The sequence below is a fragment of the Talpa europaea genome (genome assembly GCF_964194135.1).
Source record: "Talpa europaea genome assembly, chromosome: 13".
NCBI lineage: Eukaryota > Metazoa > Chordata > Mammalia > Eulipotyphla > Talpidae > Talpa > Talpa europaea.
In genome coordinates, this window is record NC_140080.1 from 42,295,783 (window position 1) to 42,313,267 (window position 17,485).

Below are 17,485 nucleotides of genomic sequence, written 5' to 3' on the forward strand. Positions count from 1 at the left end.
AATACCGAGGGAGGTGTGAATGAAAAGTAAATGAGGAGAAAAGAGCAGGTGTATATAAAAGGGCATGGTGTGGACTGTGGCAAATTAGAGAACCCAGGGTCTCACCTTCCAAGGAGGCAACTGCTTCTCTGCTCCAATCAAATTTACCCTGCAGGACTGTGGGTTCAGTTTTGACTGATCTGCTCTTTCAAAGAAACTGAAAATCTTGGTATGTAAGGGAAATGTCTTGTTTTTGAGTGTTAAGACACCAATTCAAAATTTTTAAAAAACAGAAAGAAAATTTAAAAGACCTATGCAGTCAAACAAATGTATTTATGAGCTGAAACTGAACTCTGGCTACCAATTTGTATTTTCTAGATTAGATATTCAGGTTATTTCCAGCTCTAATTATCTCTAAATTCTAAACTCCTGCTAGGTGAATCATTGAACAAGCTATCTGACCTTTCTGGAACTCTTTCCTCATTTCCTATTGATTCATTCTTGGGCAATCCTACAGAGTTATTGTGAAATGCCAACAAGATATTAAAAACACCTTTCATCAAAATGATGCGGTATATATACACAAGGGAATACTACTCAACAATTAGAAAGATAAACTCATGCCATTTGTAGCAACATGGATGGAGTTGAAAGGGATTTTGGATTTTGCTAAGCAAAATAAGTGAGAAGATGGTTTCACTTACCATGTGGAGTATAAGGAAAACAAAGACAAACTTTAACTATAAAATCAACCCTTGACTGTAGATGTGAGGCATACAAGGGGTGGGGGGAGACAGAGAGGTAGGGGTAGAGCACAGCAGGCTATGGTGGAAGACTATGGGTGCTTTGGTGGTGGGGGATCTACAATCACCACACCTTAGGGGAAAAATCCTATATTGTCAAAATATTAAGAAAGATGTAAAATAATGGTAGCTCACTAATAAAAAATAAATCAATTAAAAAACATATAGGGCTTGGCAATTGTGACGTATTATCACAACTTCAAAGGAAACAACCCAACCAGAAGAAGATAAATACCTAAGTGATAAAGAAACACCTTTCAGCAGTCTCTACTTTGCATCTCATTTTGCATTTGATCATATTGAATAGATCAGACAGGTCCTTACCCTTCCATCTGGAGTCCTAGGACCCGAGTAGGGTGGAACTTCCCCCATTAGGACTGGCCACACATCAAAAAATTCCTGGGAATGAAAAAAACAGTAATTATATGTCCAGAAACAAATTTAGAAGCGTTGTCTACATGAGTCATTTGTCACTGAAATGTGGAAGGTAGGAAGAGCTCTCTGAAACCTTGGAATGACTGCAAAAACTGGAGAATGTCAGTCATGTCTGTGCTTTAAGATACTGCTAATGGGTCTAATCATTAACTGAAAAATGAGATCTGGTTGGAGCATTCTCTGGGCTCCCTGTGTTATGGACAAGAAAGGGAAAATAGGGTCTCTGTAGTCAAGACAATGACCTTAAATTAAGGACATGCCAAGCATGAGACTAAAGTTTTAGGTGAAGCAATGTCCTTTGCACAATCATTTATAGTAGTAAATAATTAGAAACAACCTATGTGTAAAACAAAAGGGGATTTATTAAATCAATGATGGTACATCTAATAAGAATGATGTTACAACCTTAAATTAAGGACATGCCAAGCATGAGACTAAAGTTTTAGGTGAAGCAATGTCCTTTGCACAATCATTTATAGTAGTAAATAATTAGAAACAACCTATGTGTACAACAAAAGGGGATTTATTAAATCAATGATGGTACATCTAATAAGAATGATGTTACAGATGTGTATGGATTGATTAAAAGGGTCCACAATACTGATGATTGAGAAATGTGAGGTGACAAAAATATAGATTGTAAGACCTAAGATTTAGCTTTACATAGAAAATGCTCTGAAAAAATTCACAACAAAGTTTTTACAAACTGGTTTTGTCTGGGTGAGTGGAATAGGACTAAAATTTATTTAACAATTTTGAATTGTATTTGTAGTCAGGAGAAAAGAATTTCACAACAAGAAAAAGAAGACAATGGTGCCAAATATGAACAGAGAGACCATATCTGGTATCTGGCAAGAAAGGGTGATACCTGTGAGACAACTTACAATGACATGAGCTGAGGGGAGGGAAAACAAGGCTGGCAATGACTCTGCACCACCAGGCAGCCTCAGGAGAAGAAACCAGTGGGAATTCACATCAGTTCTTCCTCCTGTCTGCCCCTGGTTTTCCTAGGGAGCCCAAATAGTACATGTTGGGCTGAGCCTAGGCCTGGCAAAGGAGGCCTCTGCTTTCCTGTGCCCTCCATTCATCAGTTATTATTAGGGACAGTGATTTGTTAGCACAGGGTATTGTGGTAGGAGGCCATACCCCTGCCTCTTGCCTCACTTGTTTGGACACTTTTTTTGCAGTGGTGTGCCTATTATCTCCAGAGCACAAGCAGAAGAGAGCACATGTGAAATTCAGATTCCAAGTCTTTACCCTTCTGTCCAGTCAGGTTTTTTTTTTTTTTGGTTTTTTGGTTTTTTTGACTGCTGACAACAGACAGAAATTCAATTTAGGGTGAAAATGTGAACTGGGGTCCAACTGAGCTCCGTAATATGCTGGCTGCTAGATACACAATGTAAGTAAGGAGCCATTGTGCCCTGGAGGAATGCCTCCTCCTGTGGAGGAGACAATGCGTGTGACTTCTGTAAGGAAGACAGAGCAGGAGCCAAAACAGCCATCATGAGAGGACACAAAGGTTAGAGGCACCCAGAAAAAAGACAGGCTGTGAGGCTGACACCATCTGTGACCAGCACTGAATGAGCATCTCCAAAGACTCTGCCAAGAAGCCAGTGTTGTCAACAAGGGTCTGGGTGGCCTCTTTCTCTAAACCTTCTCCTTCTCCTTTATTTCAAAATGGTTTTATTGAGATATAATTCACATACCATATAATTTGCCCAATAAAAGGGTGCAATTCAGTGGCTGTTATTCTTTCATTAAGTCAACAACTCAGGTAATAGTTTGGCCCCCTGGGCATCACATAGGCAGGGCAACCATCTGCTAGACTGTGCCATCTTTTGAATCAATGGGATTGACTAAGTCAAAACATTCTTGTTTAAGCATGACTTTCCCTTTGGAGAGGGAATTCAAAAGAGCAGAGAGGCAGGGCACTCCAGTCAAGGGCAGCCTGTACCTGAAATCAAGTCTTTTAAGTGCAAACTGGGCACCTTAAATGGTAATCTTTTGAATCCAACACTCAGAAATTCTTTTGTTTCAAAAAAAAACCATTCATTTGTATGAATTCAATTCTTTGCTACTTCCTAAAGAAGGATCAAAGGATTTATTGTTAAGCAATACTTGGCAAAATATTTTGTTCAAGAGTATGCAAAAATAAAAACACAAATGGATGGCTGCATAGAATTAGAGGTTCCCTAAAATTAGAATGTGGTCCAGCTGCACCAGGATTACCTCGGGCATTATTTTAAAAGCACTGAGTGTATGGAAACCTGGCATATGATGAAATGGCATATCAACATGATGGCATTCCAAAACAGTGGAGAAAGGGTATATATTCCTTCAAATTAGTGTTTTTGTGTTCTTTGGGTAGATACATAGGGGTAGAATTGTGGAATACTTTGGTAGATCCATTCTTAATATTTTAAGCAACCTCCATATTGTTTTCCACAGGGCCTGGGTCAGACTCCAGTCCCACCAACAGAGTGTGTAAGACATAGACAAACAATTCAGTTTTAAATATGGGCAAATTAGATCTCTTGGTGAAATGTGGGAGAAGAAAAATTAAGTCACAAACATACAGAAATATTTACCCTCACTAATAATTAGTGAAAAAAACAATTAGAGTTAAAAAAGATAACACTTTTGGGCCTTTCAGATAGGACAAGAAAAAGATGTATGATAGCCAGAATTGGCTGGGTTTGGGTAAGTGAAAGTTTCTGCAGTGTGAATGAGAATGTAAAATGACATAACTTTTAGAGGGAAATTTTGGGGAAAGCAAAATAAAATTTTGCTTAGTAATTCCACTTCTACAATTCTGTTCTGTAGATATTCTGTGCACGGATTTAACTTCAGTGTTGTTCATTGTGGCATTGTCTTCAATTGCTGGAACTGCTTGCCAGGATTAAAACAAATCCCCTTTGGCAGAAGATAACATTGCCCTGAATTTCAAATAATCTCTATAATTTTTCATACATGTCTCTGATGCTTCAACAAAAATAACCAGGCATGTATAAGACAAGAACTAACTGAAAATTCAAGAAGAAAAACAAGATCATAGAAAGAGAGTCATTGCAGTTATCTATAGACAACTTAGCTCTCAGAGCAAGATGCTAAAATAATTGATTATGTCTATGAAATCAAATACAGAAGGCAAAATTATAGCACAAAACTGGAAACTTCAAAAAAGAATGAATAGGAATTCTAAAGTTGAAAAATACCCATCAATAGATAGTTTTAACAGCCAATTAGGTGCACCTGAAGGATTAGTGATTGATGGAAGATAGATCAGAATATTGAAAGTGAAAAACAAAAATACATAAAGGAGTATAAGAGACATAAAACATGGTGGAAAAAGTCTAACATGTCACAACAACAAAACTAGAGGTTTTGTCACTACTGGAAATCAAAATGTTTTGTAAAGATAGTGACACTGCAGACAACTATATAAGTATACCAATGGAACAAAATGGAGAGCCCAGAAACACACCCAATATATGTGGATAACTGACAGATGAGAGAGGTAGGGTATGTAAAGATGGTTGTAGGGTAAGTGATTATCAGGCTCTTCTGTCCTCCCACCATTAGTATTAATGATGGATCCCTGCAGTCCTGAATGCATGCCTGATGGCGGGCACCTGGAGTGGAGTGTGGACATACATAGGTGGGTACACCTGGGCTGAGACTGGGCCTTAAAGGGCGGCGTCACGTGCAACCGGTAGAAGAAGAGAACCACCAGAGGAAAGAAAGAGTAGCAGTGGTGGAAACAGCAGAGACAGTGGGGACACCACGAGAGAACATCAGAGAGCCCAGAAAGAGTGAAGACTCGCTGAGGGCTGGGAGGCCTGCCAGCCTCCCGCCCCCCTGCACACCTGCCTGCTGTGTACCTGATTAACTCAATAAAAGCCTGAAAAAGCCACTGAGGGCTCCAGGACTCTCCTTTACCCATCTGCTCAGATCATAGAGATCATGCTCTGTGCCTTGCTGGTACTGCACTGGTCTTGTCAATAGAACAGTAGGGAAAGAATTGTCCTTTCAACAACGATAATGGATATCCATAGTTTCACATGGAAAAAAATTAATATTGACCCTAATTCATGCTATATATTTAAAACATTTCAGGTAGAATGTAGAGCTATATGTGAACATTAAAACAATAAGCTTTTAGATGTTAACATGAAAAAAAAGTTGGCATAGTTGAATATCTTTATTATCTTGGATGTAGGAGAGATTTGTTAAGGTAGAGCATAAAATCCAAAACCACAAAAGACTGATAAACTAGACTACATTATAATTCAAATTTACATTCATCAAAATATGTATTTACCACTAAAAGAATGAGAGCACAGAGAGGGGAAGATATTTGCAGTGTTTCTGTTCAACAGAAGAGCCGGATCCAGAATTTGTAAAGAACGATAAATCAGTAAGACAAAGAAGACAATAGAATTTTTTTCAAAATGGAAAAAGCTTGAACAGTCACTTCATAAAAGAAGATATCTAAATGGCCATAAACATGAAAAACACTCCAACCTCCTCAGTCATTGAGGGAATGCATATCCTGAGAAATAGATAACATTATTTGCTTATATTGGTGAGGAAACTCATGTAGTGCTGGTGAGAGTGTAAAATATTACAATCAGTTTGAAAATGAAATGGATAATATCTATTAAAACTACTACTCAGAAGTTCTACTCTTATGTAATACTAACAGAAATAAGCCAGTTTATTTACAACTGTGCACAAAGACCTATAGTAGGGCCTCCCTGGTGGCACAAGGGGTTAAAATGCAACCTATGAAGCTGTCTGCAGCCACTGCAGCATAAGTTTGATCCCCGGCCAAGGAGCTACCCACATGGCGCAGCAGACCTCTCCTGTCTCGCCCGCTGCTCCCCTCAGCAGTGCATTTCAGTCATTCTGCCTGTTCCTGCTTTCCACTCTGTCTTTGGTGATTCCCCTTACCCCCTGCACCTGTGGCCTATACCCCAGTTCTTGTATGCATAAATAAATAAATATTTAAAAAAAAAAAGACCTGTAGTGGTATGTTCATAATAGCTATATTCATAATAACCCTGTAGGGTAAGTGATAATCAGGCTTTTCTGCCCCACCCCAACCCCTGCCATTAGGATTAATGATGGATCCCTGCGGTCCTAAATGCATGCCTGATGGCGGGCACCTGGAGTAGGCTGTGGGCATATGTAGGTGGGTACACTGGGGCTGAGACTGCTTAATAAGGGTGGTGTCACGAGAACGCCAGCAGAGTGGAACCAGAATGAAAGCCAAGCAGAAGAGAGAGAACAAGACCAAGAGAGGATGCCAGAGAGCCCAGAAAGAGTGAGTATTCCCAGGGGCTGCGAGGCCTGCCAGCCTCGTGGCCCCCAGGCACGCCTGCCCTGCCTGCCTTGTACCTGGTAAAAGCTCAATAAAAGCCTGAAAAAGCCACCAAGGGCTCCAGGACTCTACCTGTCTGCTTGGATCATAGAGAACCAGCTCGGTGCTATTCCTGCCCCTATAAACCCAAATCTAAAACCTCAGATGTTCATAAAGAACAGAATGAATAAATACATTGTATCTGAAGTACGTTCTGATAAAGGGACATTCCACAAGAATAAATAATGAATTAATACTATGTGGAAAAATAAGAATGAAACTTCTCATCAAAATGATGCGCAAAAGAAGCCAGACACAAAAGAATGTGTATTTGCACAATTCCATTTATGTGAACTTCAAGAGTAGGCAAAACGAATGTTGCTAAAGATCACATAGTGGTTCTTTTCAGGGAAAAGTCTCTGGGAGTTACAGGAAAGAGCAGAAAAGGAGTTTTTCAGGTGTGGGTAATGTTCTCTCTCTTTTTTTTAAAGACTTATTTATTTATGCATACAAGAACTGGGGTACAGACCAGAAGTGTGGGGGGTGAGAGGATTCACCAGAGACAGAGTGGGGAACAGAACAGGCAGACTGACTGAAATACACTGCTGAGGGGAGCAGTGGGCAAGTCAGGAGAGGTCTGCTGTGCCATGTGGGTAGCTCCCTGGCTAGGGATTGAACTCATGCTGCAGTGGCTACAGATAGCTTCACAGGTTGCGTCTTAACCCCTTGTACCACCAGGGAGGCCCCCAATGTTCTCTTTCTTAATCTTGGTGATGGCTACACGACGGCGTCCATACTGTGATGATTCTTTATTCCTGAATGACCATTCTCTGGACATATGGTTATGCTTCCACATAAATGTTTATTAAGAAGAATAGCCATGTATTGACATGGAAAGATGTCCACAAAATAGTAAGTAAAAAAGGCAGTCTTTCGGGAAATGTGGTCCTGCAATTTTCCACACTTTCTCAGAGATTCTGTTTCACTGTCACCTCTGGGATCCTTAGGAGTTCTAATCCTAAGGTCCTTTCCAATCCAGTTTCTACAGTTCATTTTTTTCACCCAACCAAATATTTGGTTGGTCTCCACAAGTCTTTGTACCACCTTGGGCCTGGCAAGGCACATGAAATGAACCTGAGAGCAGCTTGTACTGTGGGTCTTCAGGACAGGAAATTATAAATGTAGATAACTCTGGAACTTTATTCTAAGGCAGAAAATGATTAGCCCCAGAAGGGGGCTTGGGCAAGTTTGATTTAGCTGAAGAACATTTCTGGAGCCATATTGGGCTCCACCTCCCTAGCCCATGGTCTGATGCAAATCTGCTCCTGAGCATTCTAAGGAATCAGGCCTAAGCACCCACACCCTCCTCAGTTGCCTGGGTGAGCCCTGGACTGGTGAAGCTTACTTCCACCTTTGAGTGCATTTTCTGAGAATTCCTAAATTGGTAACTTTCTTTCGGATAACTTTTCTTTTGGATCACACATAGAAATTTCTTTATCCATCACCTTCTACTTCACACACTTCACTTCACAAGCTTTTCCCTCACATTCACCTCCCTTCCCAATCCACTAGAGGAGGCACAGGTTATTTTTACAAACCTGTGTGCTAGATTGTCTTTTCCCCTCTAAAGGTGGGGAGTCCTCTCTTCAGTACAAAGACCCATGAGAAATTTTTGACAATCACCCACATTCTCCCAGCCTGTTCTCCATGCAGCTGAAGGCCTGACACTGTCTAGGCTCCCCTCTGCGTACATTTCACTTGCTCTCAGAAACGTTTGTCCCAGGGCTTCCTCACCTTCTGCTTGGTCATGTCCAAGAGCCCCACAGAGTATCTGTCACAGTTGAGGAAGGCTCGAACCGTGTACAGTGCTTTGTGAAACTGTCTCTCAATATCAGTAAGCTCTTCAAAGACTTTGCTCCCCGACCAGAGCAGTATCTGAAGAAGTACAAAACCACAGTCAAACATTTGGAAGCACAAAGTCTCAGCTCCCTTAGCTAGAGAGGTATACAACCTTATACAACCTGCTGGAGTTGATTTCAGTTAACGAAATAATGAGGGAGAGAGAGAGAAACAGTTTCAGAGAGGTAGCTTAACTGACCAGTTGACATTGGGCCCAACCTTTGCAGGTATTTGATCTATTACACAGAATAATAGCAACAAACAATGACTTAGCACAAGTGTTATACATACATTATCTCACTACTGATAAAAGCTTTTGGAGGGTGTGACCATAATTATCCTCATTTTTCAAATGGGAAGGCTGGAGGTTGGAGAGGGTAAAGAGTGACTTACCCTCAGCTCTCCGAGTTAGTAAATGGCTTAACAAAGATTAAGACCCAAGCAGTTGGACTTGAAAGCATGCACATATAATTGCTCTGGGGTTCAGTTTTACAAACAGCAACTACATCCTAAGACTAGGACTCTGGGCAGAGATTGTATGCTTCCCAGCTACTTTCATCACCACCCACTCCACCACACCCGTGCCTCAGTGAAAGAACAGGTCTAGTTTGGTCTCTGGAGACACATGCCTTACCTGGCCACGCCGAGTCTCACAATTGTGCAGGTAACTCAGATGATACACCTTCATGATCAGATTTGCAAAATTTAGGTACTTGAGAAGAATCTGAAAATCAAAGAGCAGGAGGGGAAATACATAAGAAGGAGAAACGCCATCAGGAAACGTCTGACTATTTTAAAAGCATCATCAGAGCCTACCCTGACAAGATGGAGCCTTCCACAATGGGCATCCTGCCCATGAGTGGCTCCCCAGCAGCCTCAATGTTGTATGGTAGAGAACTGCCACACCCCAAACCTGACTGGCTGAAAGTGAAACTGACCTTGAGCACCTCTGCCTGTTGGTGCACTTGTGTCATCTACAAATGTAATGAAGATGTTTCACAGCACATGGAAATGGATTAAAATGAACCGTGGGTACTAATTTGAGAAGGTCCATACAGTGATCTCTGAGTTCTATAGTTCCTCTGGATTCACCAATCTGTTGACTTGTATGTGTGAGAGAAAAAGTTACACGGGCATATATGTCAGCAGCTTTTTTTTTTTTATTTTATTTTTATATTCCCCATACAATTGCAATCCCCTTATTTTGACCCCAATCCCTCCCCTCCCCAGCCCCCACCTCCCATAGAGTGTCTCTGGTTCATAGTTGTTTGTTGATTTTGATATTTTCTTTCTTATAGTTATTCTTTTTCCTGGTCCTTTATTTAGGTTTTCTAGATTCCTGCTATGAGTGAGACCATCCGGTATTTTTCTTTTTCTTTCTGGCTTATTTCGCTGAGCATGATCTCTTCCAGCGCCATCCATGTTGCTGCAAATTGCATGTGTTTATCTTTTTTGAATGCTGAGTAATATTCCATGGTGTATATGTACCACATCTTCTTGATCCAGTCATTTATTTTTGGGCATTTGGTTTGTTTCCAAAGCTTTTCTATTGTAAATAGTGCTGCTATAAACATAGGGGTGTGTCAGCAGCTTTTGTATCATCAACTGAAAAAAATAAAGCTACTTCTGTAAGTATTAAAAAAAAATAAGAACTTCATCAGAAGCAACTTAGGCAGAAGGATCAGGGAATGCTGACTGGAAAAGGTTGCATTCTGAGAGGGTAAAACTCACAAAACATGGAATATTGTTGTTGGCAGGAACATGGATGGAATAGCTCCTCTTACTGACTTTGCAGTCCCTGTGATAAGTCATTATGTGTGTTGTCTGACCCTATCTTTAGAAGGACTCCATGATGTGGATACTGTAAATTCATCCCATTTGACAAATAAGAAAATTGAGGTCAGAGAAATTAAGTAACTCATTCAACAACTAGATATTGGTAGAGCCAGACAATCAACCATACATTCCTGGCTCCAATGCCCAACAACTTAACTACTGTCCCACCCAACCTCTCTCAAAGGGCATCAGACCAACCCCTTGTCTTACAGACAAGGAAACTGAGGTAAAGCAAAAGAGCAAGTTTTGGGGGACTCTAAGAGCTGAGAGGACATGTTAGCATGACCAACCCAAGTAGTTTCCAGAGCATTCTTACCTCCTCATCTCTTTCGGTGAAGTGGGGTCCCTCCACTTTATTCACAGCCATGATTATAGCCACCACATCCTTCCCATTCATTATGGGGGAAGCCAAGATGTTCTTGGTCTGGTACTCAGTGAGGTTGTCCACGAAGTCACAGAAATGCTCATCCTGAAGGAATCCAAGACACATGAGGGTGTGAAGAACAAGAGCAAGACAAGGTAACGCCCAGAGCCCCAGAGGCCCATGGTAAGGGCTAGGATTGGGACTTGCTGTTCTCTTGTTGACGAGAGACTGAAGACAGTTCCGTTGACTGCCCTTCAATGGTGGTAAAGCAGTCAGAGATGTTTTCTGCTCCAGAAACCTCCAAAATTCAGTAAAAGAAAGTCTGACATACAGCCTGCTAAGGACGGTGGAGGAGACACATACAAAGCACTATGGGGGGAGAGCCTCCCTGATGGCGCAAGGGGTTAAGACACAACCTATGAAGCTATCCGCAGCCACCACTGCATGAGTTCTATCCCCTGCCGACCAGGGAGCCACCCACATGGTGCAACAGACCTCTCCTGTCTCACCTGCTGCTCCCCTCAGCAATGTATTTCAGTCAGTCTGCCTGTTCTGTTTTCCACTCTGTCTCTGGTGAATCCTCTCAACCCCCACACCTATGGCCCGTACCCCAGTTCTTGTATGCATAAATAAATAAATCTTAAAAAAAAAGCACTGTGGGGGCCCAGGTACAAAAGAATGTGGGAGTGAACTTTGCCGGGGAGGGAGGTTTGGAGAAAGCTCTCTGGAGATGATGACAAAGAAGCCCCCAAAAGAAATCTGTGTGAGAAAAAGACCTTTGTAAGTATATAATGAGCACAATTGCTCATGGGTATTCTGCCTGGTACTTTTTTTTTTTTGCATTTATTTAGAACTTTTTTGTAATATATTTTTTCTTGTTGTTGATCATTATTTTTAAATTATTTTATTTATTTATTTTTAATTATTTTATATATTTTTACATCATTTTTCATTTTTGTACAATGTATGCATTTTCATCTTGGTTATTGTCCTGGTACTTTAGTGTAGTGACATACACTAATCTTCTCAAGAAGCTGTGAGGTGGTTCCCATATTACACAAGGAGAAACTGATACTTGAGAAGTAACTCATAGTATTTGATAGGGGTGTGTGTGCATGTGAACCTGCCCTCAGCAGCCATTTGGGACAGCTTGGGTAATGTTAGAACTGGGTCCATGTCATTGAACAAAAGGCTTTGTTACTTCCAGATTTTTCTTAGGAATTCAGCTCAGGCACACAGTCCAACAGATGTCCTCAACCCACAAATCTTAATGGAACCACCATTACATGTCTGGCCTTACACTGAGAATGAGGGGTGCAGAGGGGTGACATTCAGACTGGCTCACAGATGAATTAGTAACAGAACATAGAGCTTGGCTTAAAGTTGTGGGAGAGCAGAGGAGCACACCCTTCCATGGCACCCCTACATCAGTCTGAGAGGCCAGTATAGAGTAGAGTGGTCCATATGTCCAGAAAGAGGAGACAGCCTCAATTGTTTTCTTAAATGCGGAAGAATCCACTGCTCTGTTTCCTGCTGGTGCTGAGAGGTGACCCAGTCATCAGCCTGTACTCAGGACACAAGCCAACTTGGACACGAACCATTCAGGTTACTCTGCGAATAGAATATTTCATAGAACTTTTCTAGGACAGAGTGTGCAGAACCTTTCCCCACAATTCAGAAATTTCCCATTGAAGCAGGATTAAACAAACAGGCCCAGTGTTGTCCATGATGCTGTCAGTGAAGGGTAAAGGATTTAAGGAAAGCCTGTCATGGGCCACTTAAATTAGCACTAGCGGATCAAGCAAAGTCTCTAAAGAGGCATTAGCCATGAAGGGTTTTCCACGTCATTCTCTAAGGACACTCATGTGTCCCTGAACATGGTTTGGGTGGGGCAGGCTCACGTTCATTTTATGAATTTAATAAACCTCACCATAGTCACCTCTGCCAGGGAAACCCATACTTGGACCTTACCTCTCTCAGAGGCAGATGTTACTAAATGCGCCAGAACGTGAACCTTCTTCCCACTGAATTCTCAATCCTAGAACTCCGCCCTCCCCCTCCAAAAAAAAAAATTACAGCTACTGGCATTTGCACTGTCATTGTCATCCATATTTTCAGCAAATAAGTATCCTAACCAACTGTGTCATAGTATCAGATTATGAGAGGCAGGAGGGGCCTTACAAGCTCTTTAACACAAACTGCTTATTTTAAAGTCTGGGAATCAGACACACGCCCAGGGAAAGACAGCAATAACAAGTCTCAAGTTTTCCCCTGTGCTTCTGACTGTAGTTTCCAAAACCTACTCCTTGGGTTCAAGAATTTACTAGAACGGCCTCAGAACTCAGGGAAGCACTAATGTTTACCTATGTATTAAATAATAAAAGATAAGCTGAAGAACAGATGGATACACAGGGCAAGGTTTGGGTGGATCCCAAGTACAGAAATTTCTGTTCCCCAAGAGTTGGGGTGCACCACCCTCCCAGCACATGGGTATGCTCCGCAACCCAGAATCTCTCTAAACCCTCTAATTTGGGGATTTTTATAGAGGCTACATTATGTAGGCATGATTGTCAACTTCATTTAATCTCCTCTCCCATTTCTGGAAAATGGGGAGTGGGGAAATAAAGTTTCAAGCATCTGCTCATGGCTTGGTCTTTCTGGTGATAAGCCCCCACCCTGAGCCCACCAAAAGTTGCTTTATCAGAAAAAATGACCAGCTATCACCAGGTCTTTCCAAGGTGCCAGGATCTCCATGTCAGGAACCAGTTCAATGACCAAATAAATATTTCTTATTTTAAAACACAAGCCCCAGTTGAGTGGAGGAGACCATCATTTATTTATTCACTCAATAAATTGTAATGACTATGCACACTGACCCAGGCAGAGGACTAGGAATGAGGATTTTCCTAATAGGGGAAAAGTTTAAGAATGAAGAAGTTTTTTTAAGATTTAGCAAATAAACACAGGAGGCCTAGTTCAATTTGAAATTCGAGTCAAATAATTTCTTTATATATGTCTACCCTATATATTACATAAGGCACACTATTGCCAAAATATTATTGTTCATCTAAAATTCATTTTTAACTTGGCTATCCACTGTTTTGTCACACAAATCTTAAGGACAGTCCCTGAGGCAATCCTAAGGATGAGCAGAAATTTTCAAAGAGTTGAAATATACATGACCACTCTCGAAACATTTCTTTCATGTTTTCACATTTTAAAAATTCAGTGCTTGTAGCCATTTTCCAGGCTTTCCAAGGGCACTGAAAAGTACTACTCTTTGGTGGTTCAGGAACAACTTTAACCTCAGTCTACACATCTTCCTCCTCCTTCTCCACCCAAGCCCCAGTCACTATCAGAGCCTTAAGAGTAAGATTTCCAAGGAGGAATGACAGGAGAAACAGACACGTGGAAACAACAAGTGCACAGATTTACAGACCTGTACTGGTTACAGCCCCCGGGCCCCGGCCAGCGTCACCAGCAGACCAGCAGGAATGCTGGGCTCAAAAGCTTCTGGAGACATACAGGCAGGGCTTCCAGAGTGGACTCTGGGGTTAAATAGGAAACAATAGTCTTCTTAGCACAGGGATGAGTAGGAGTTGGCCAGGAAAGAGGATGATGGGAGAAATGACTGAGCGATTTGCCCAAGATAGTGAAAGACATCATGTCAAGAGCCACCAATAGAACCCTGGACTCTTTGGAGAAAGACACAAATGCTTAACTGAGTGATTGGTGTTCAATTTATATTCCATATCCCCTGATATAATGCATCATGAAGACTACAACAGACACACCTAAATGGACATTTCTGCAAAATATTTAGCCTGTCCAGACTAACAAACTGTCAGATTCAAGGAGAATAAAGAAACATTAACAGGCATACTTGAGACAATTGGCAATCTCACTACACAATAGCACTGTTTCAATGTTATATTTCCTGAAGGTGATCATTGTGCTGTGGCTATCTAAGAAATGTCCCAGTTCTGGAGATACCCAGCAAGCAGCTCGGGTGAAAAGAGTGTGGTGCCTAAAGCTAACACCCAGATGGGTCAGAAAAAAACAGAGAGAAAAGCAAACATGACAAGATGTTAACAACTGGTGGATTTGGATCAAAGATACTTGGTACTTTGTACTATTTTTCGACTCCTCTGACATTTGAGGGTTTTTCGAAAAAAAAAGTTATCTATAAATATGTGACAAAATAAAGAGAAACGCCAAGTTATCACCAGCCCAGTCCTGGTGGCCAGCAGCTCCCCACCCCACTGCCGCCCCAGAACCCCATGGAACAATGCCTCCCTGCCCTCCCTCAAGGGTGAAGGGGTACCTCTGCGGTGTTGGAGACATTGACCATCTTTTTCGAGTGTGCGACATGACCCACCACACCCATGTCCAGAGGGAAGACGATCTCCGATTCGGGCATCACCAGGCAGTCCTCGAGGCCCGCATCCTTGTGCACGTTGAAGAGCCGTGTGGCCAGCTCCCCGATGCCATTCCGGGCCCTGTGCATGAAGAGGCTCATGCGATCCGCCTGCAGGAGGAAACACAGCTTCTTCATGACGTTGAAAATGCATTTCTCGATCTGTATATTTTCCTGAAAGTCCCGCAGGAGGTCGAATATGATTTCGCTCTCCTCCACACTGCTCAGGGGGCGGTAGTGGCTGAGTTCCACAGCAGCCTCCCCGGGTCTGAGGAGGTCGGCCACGACCTTTGCCTGGTAGCGCAGTTGGTAGTAGCGTTTGGCAAAGCCAATATTGGAGTCCAGGAACTTTTCCACCTCCTCTGCTGTCACCTCTGCCATGGCAGGGGAGTCACAAAGGCTGGGTCTGCGGAGGGGCGGAGGCCGGCCTTGCCAGGGGTTGTGTGTCTGTGGCAGAACTGAGTCAGGATGTGTTCGGCTGTTGCCTGACTTCTGTGGGTCTTGCCTGGAAAGCTCACTGGCCCGGCTGCCCAGGAGAGGGAGTGTGCGGGGGAGATTAAATCATTAATATTTTACAAGAACAAGGATTATGGGGATCAGAATGTTCCAGATGCTGCTGGGCCCGAGAAGAGACTTCTGTGCAGGGCAGGGGTGGATGCCACTGGAGAAAGAATTGAGAGGAGGCTGCAAACAGGCCTCATAGAGAGCATCTGCCACCACAGATCTGTTTTCTAAGCCCTACAGGGTATTTTTCTCCCATGTGACCCAGAAGCCTACCTTTACAGCTTCAGAGAGATGTTTGGCTTCTCTGGGAGAATCAGAAGATCTACAGATTCATTTTCTTCCATGGCAAGAATGGTGAGAGCTGAGGGGGACATCTCCCTTCCCTTCAACTGCCCTCCCCTGCTCCACCCTCCTGTGCCCTCTTCCCCAGAGTCTCCCCCATAAGGGGCTTCACTTCACACCCTCACCATTCCTGCTCCCCTCTGGACACCACAGGGCCCCATTTCACAATCTTTGCATCCAAGTCCTACCCAGTTAAAGACCTCAAGGGTTTTCTGTTAGAATTTGAAAGGTCCTCCTAAAACAACACCTTTCATTGTTTTCCTTTAATTACAAAAGCAAAACATGTTTACTGGAGGAAATACATGAGGAAGACTGTTAGTCGCCCAAGATACTGCTAGAGGTACCCCCTAGTTACCATCTTAGTTTCTGGCTTTTCTCACAGAGGCTTTACTTTCACATCTGTTTCCCTTCAATCTCCTTGATCTTTTCTTGACATTAATGTGCTTTTTCTGGCTACACCTGCTGGTCCCTTCTGAGGTTGTCAATCTGAAATGCACACAGTAGTCTGGAAGCTATCAGCTCCATCTCCAAACACCAGAATGCTCTTTGAAGAGCCCCTCCAACACACAGAAGAGGTGAGGCAGAAGGCTTTTCTCTCTGGATGAGAAGATTCTAGGAAATACACTCGAAAGCTGGGCATCTCTGCATTGTAAATACTGTGAAATGCAGGCTTATACAGGCCAACTGCTGCTGGCCCTTTGAACTTTGTAAATGAACTTTAAAGGAAAGTCGATTTGTAGAATGTAATAAATTCTTGGGGTATGACACCCATCCAAGCTCTGCATGCACAAGTGATCCCTGGTCTGGCAGCCATGCTGCACTCTAAACTCCTCTAACCCCCCACACCATAGTTACCACAAGCTCTCTGTCTGGAATGTTCTTCCCCACCCCTCTGTACACAGTCTCCTTTTCAACCTCAAGATCTCAGCTCACCTAGTTGTCTTATTCCAAATAATCCCCAGCCACCCCTTCTCCAATTCCTGCCTGTAATGTCACCCTATATAATTTCTTAATTACTATTATGTACTATTAAATAATGACCTCATTTGTTTTCTGTCTCCTGTATATTGTTTGTCTTCCTTCTGCGCTGAAAGCTCCTGGAAAGAAGGTGCCTCTCAGGGCTAATTCCCTTGTCCTTGCAAGGCAGCCTGGAATATCTTTGGTGCTCAAAACATTTTTTAAAAATTATAAGTCTGTGATGGTTGATTTTATGTGCCTGGGCTATGGAATGCCCAGATAGTGGGTAAACATTGTTTCTGGGTGTGCCTATGAGGGTGTTTCCAGAAGAGATTAACCTTTAATCAGCATCCTGAATAGAGACCGCCCTCATCAGTGCACGTGGGCAGCGTCATCCCTGTGAGGGTCTGAATGGAACAGGAAGGGGGAGCAAGGGCGAAGTTGGATTTCTCTGGATTTCCAGCCGAGACCAGGACTGACGCCACTGTTCCCCTACTCTGGTGCTCAGGCCTTGAGACAAACTGAATTATCTCATTGGCTTTCCTGGCTCCCAGCCGCAGACAGCCGCATGAGACCTCTTAGCCTTC

The 17,485-nt window shown here is 42.6% G+C and overlaps 1 protein-coding gene across 1 annotated transcript in view; it reads right to left on the reverse strand.

Moving 5' to 3' along the window:
- PDE6A (phosphodiesterase 6A) overlaps positions 1 to 15,476 on the reverse strand; it is a gene marked incomplete at both ends in the record, with an annotated part of 101,261 nt that extends 85,785 nt beyond the window's left edge. The window contains 5 exons of the mRNA XM_084252418.1: positions 1,107 to 1,181; positions 8,374 to 8,514; positions 9,113 to 9,202; positions 10,631 to 10,783; positions 15,003 to 15,476. Of these exons, the coding sequence (XP_084108544.1) occupies positions 1,107 to 1,181; positions 8,374 to 8,514; positions 9,113 to 9,202; positions 10,631 to 10,783; positions 15,003 to 15,476 (933 nt within the window). The remainder of the gene's footprint in view (positions 1 to 1,106; positions 1,182 to 8,373; positions 8,515 to 9,112; positions 9,203 to 10,630; positions 10,784 to 15,002) is intronic.
- Between the last annotated feature and the right edge of the window lie 2,009 nt (positions 15,477 to 17,485).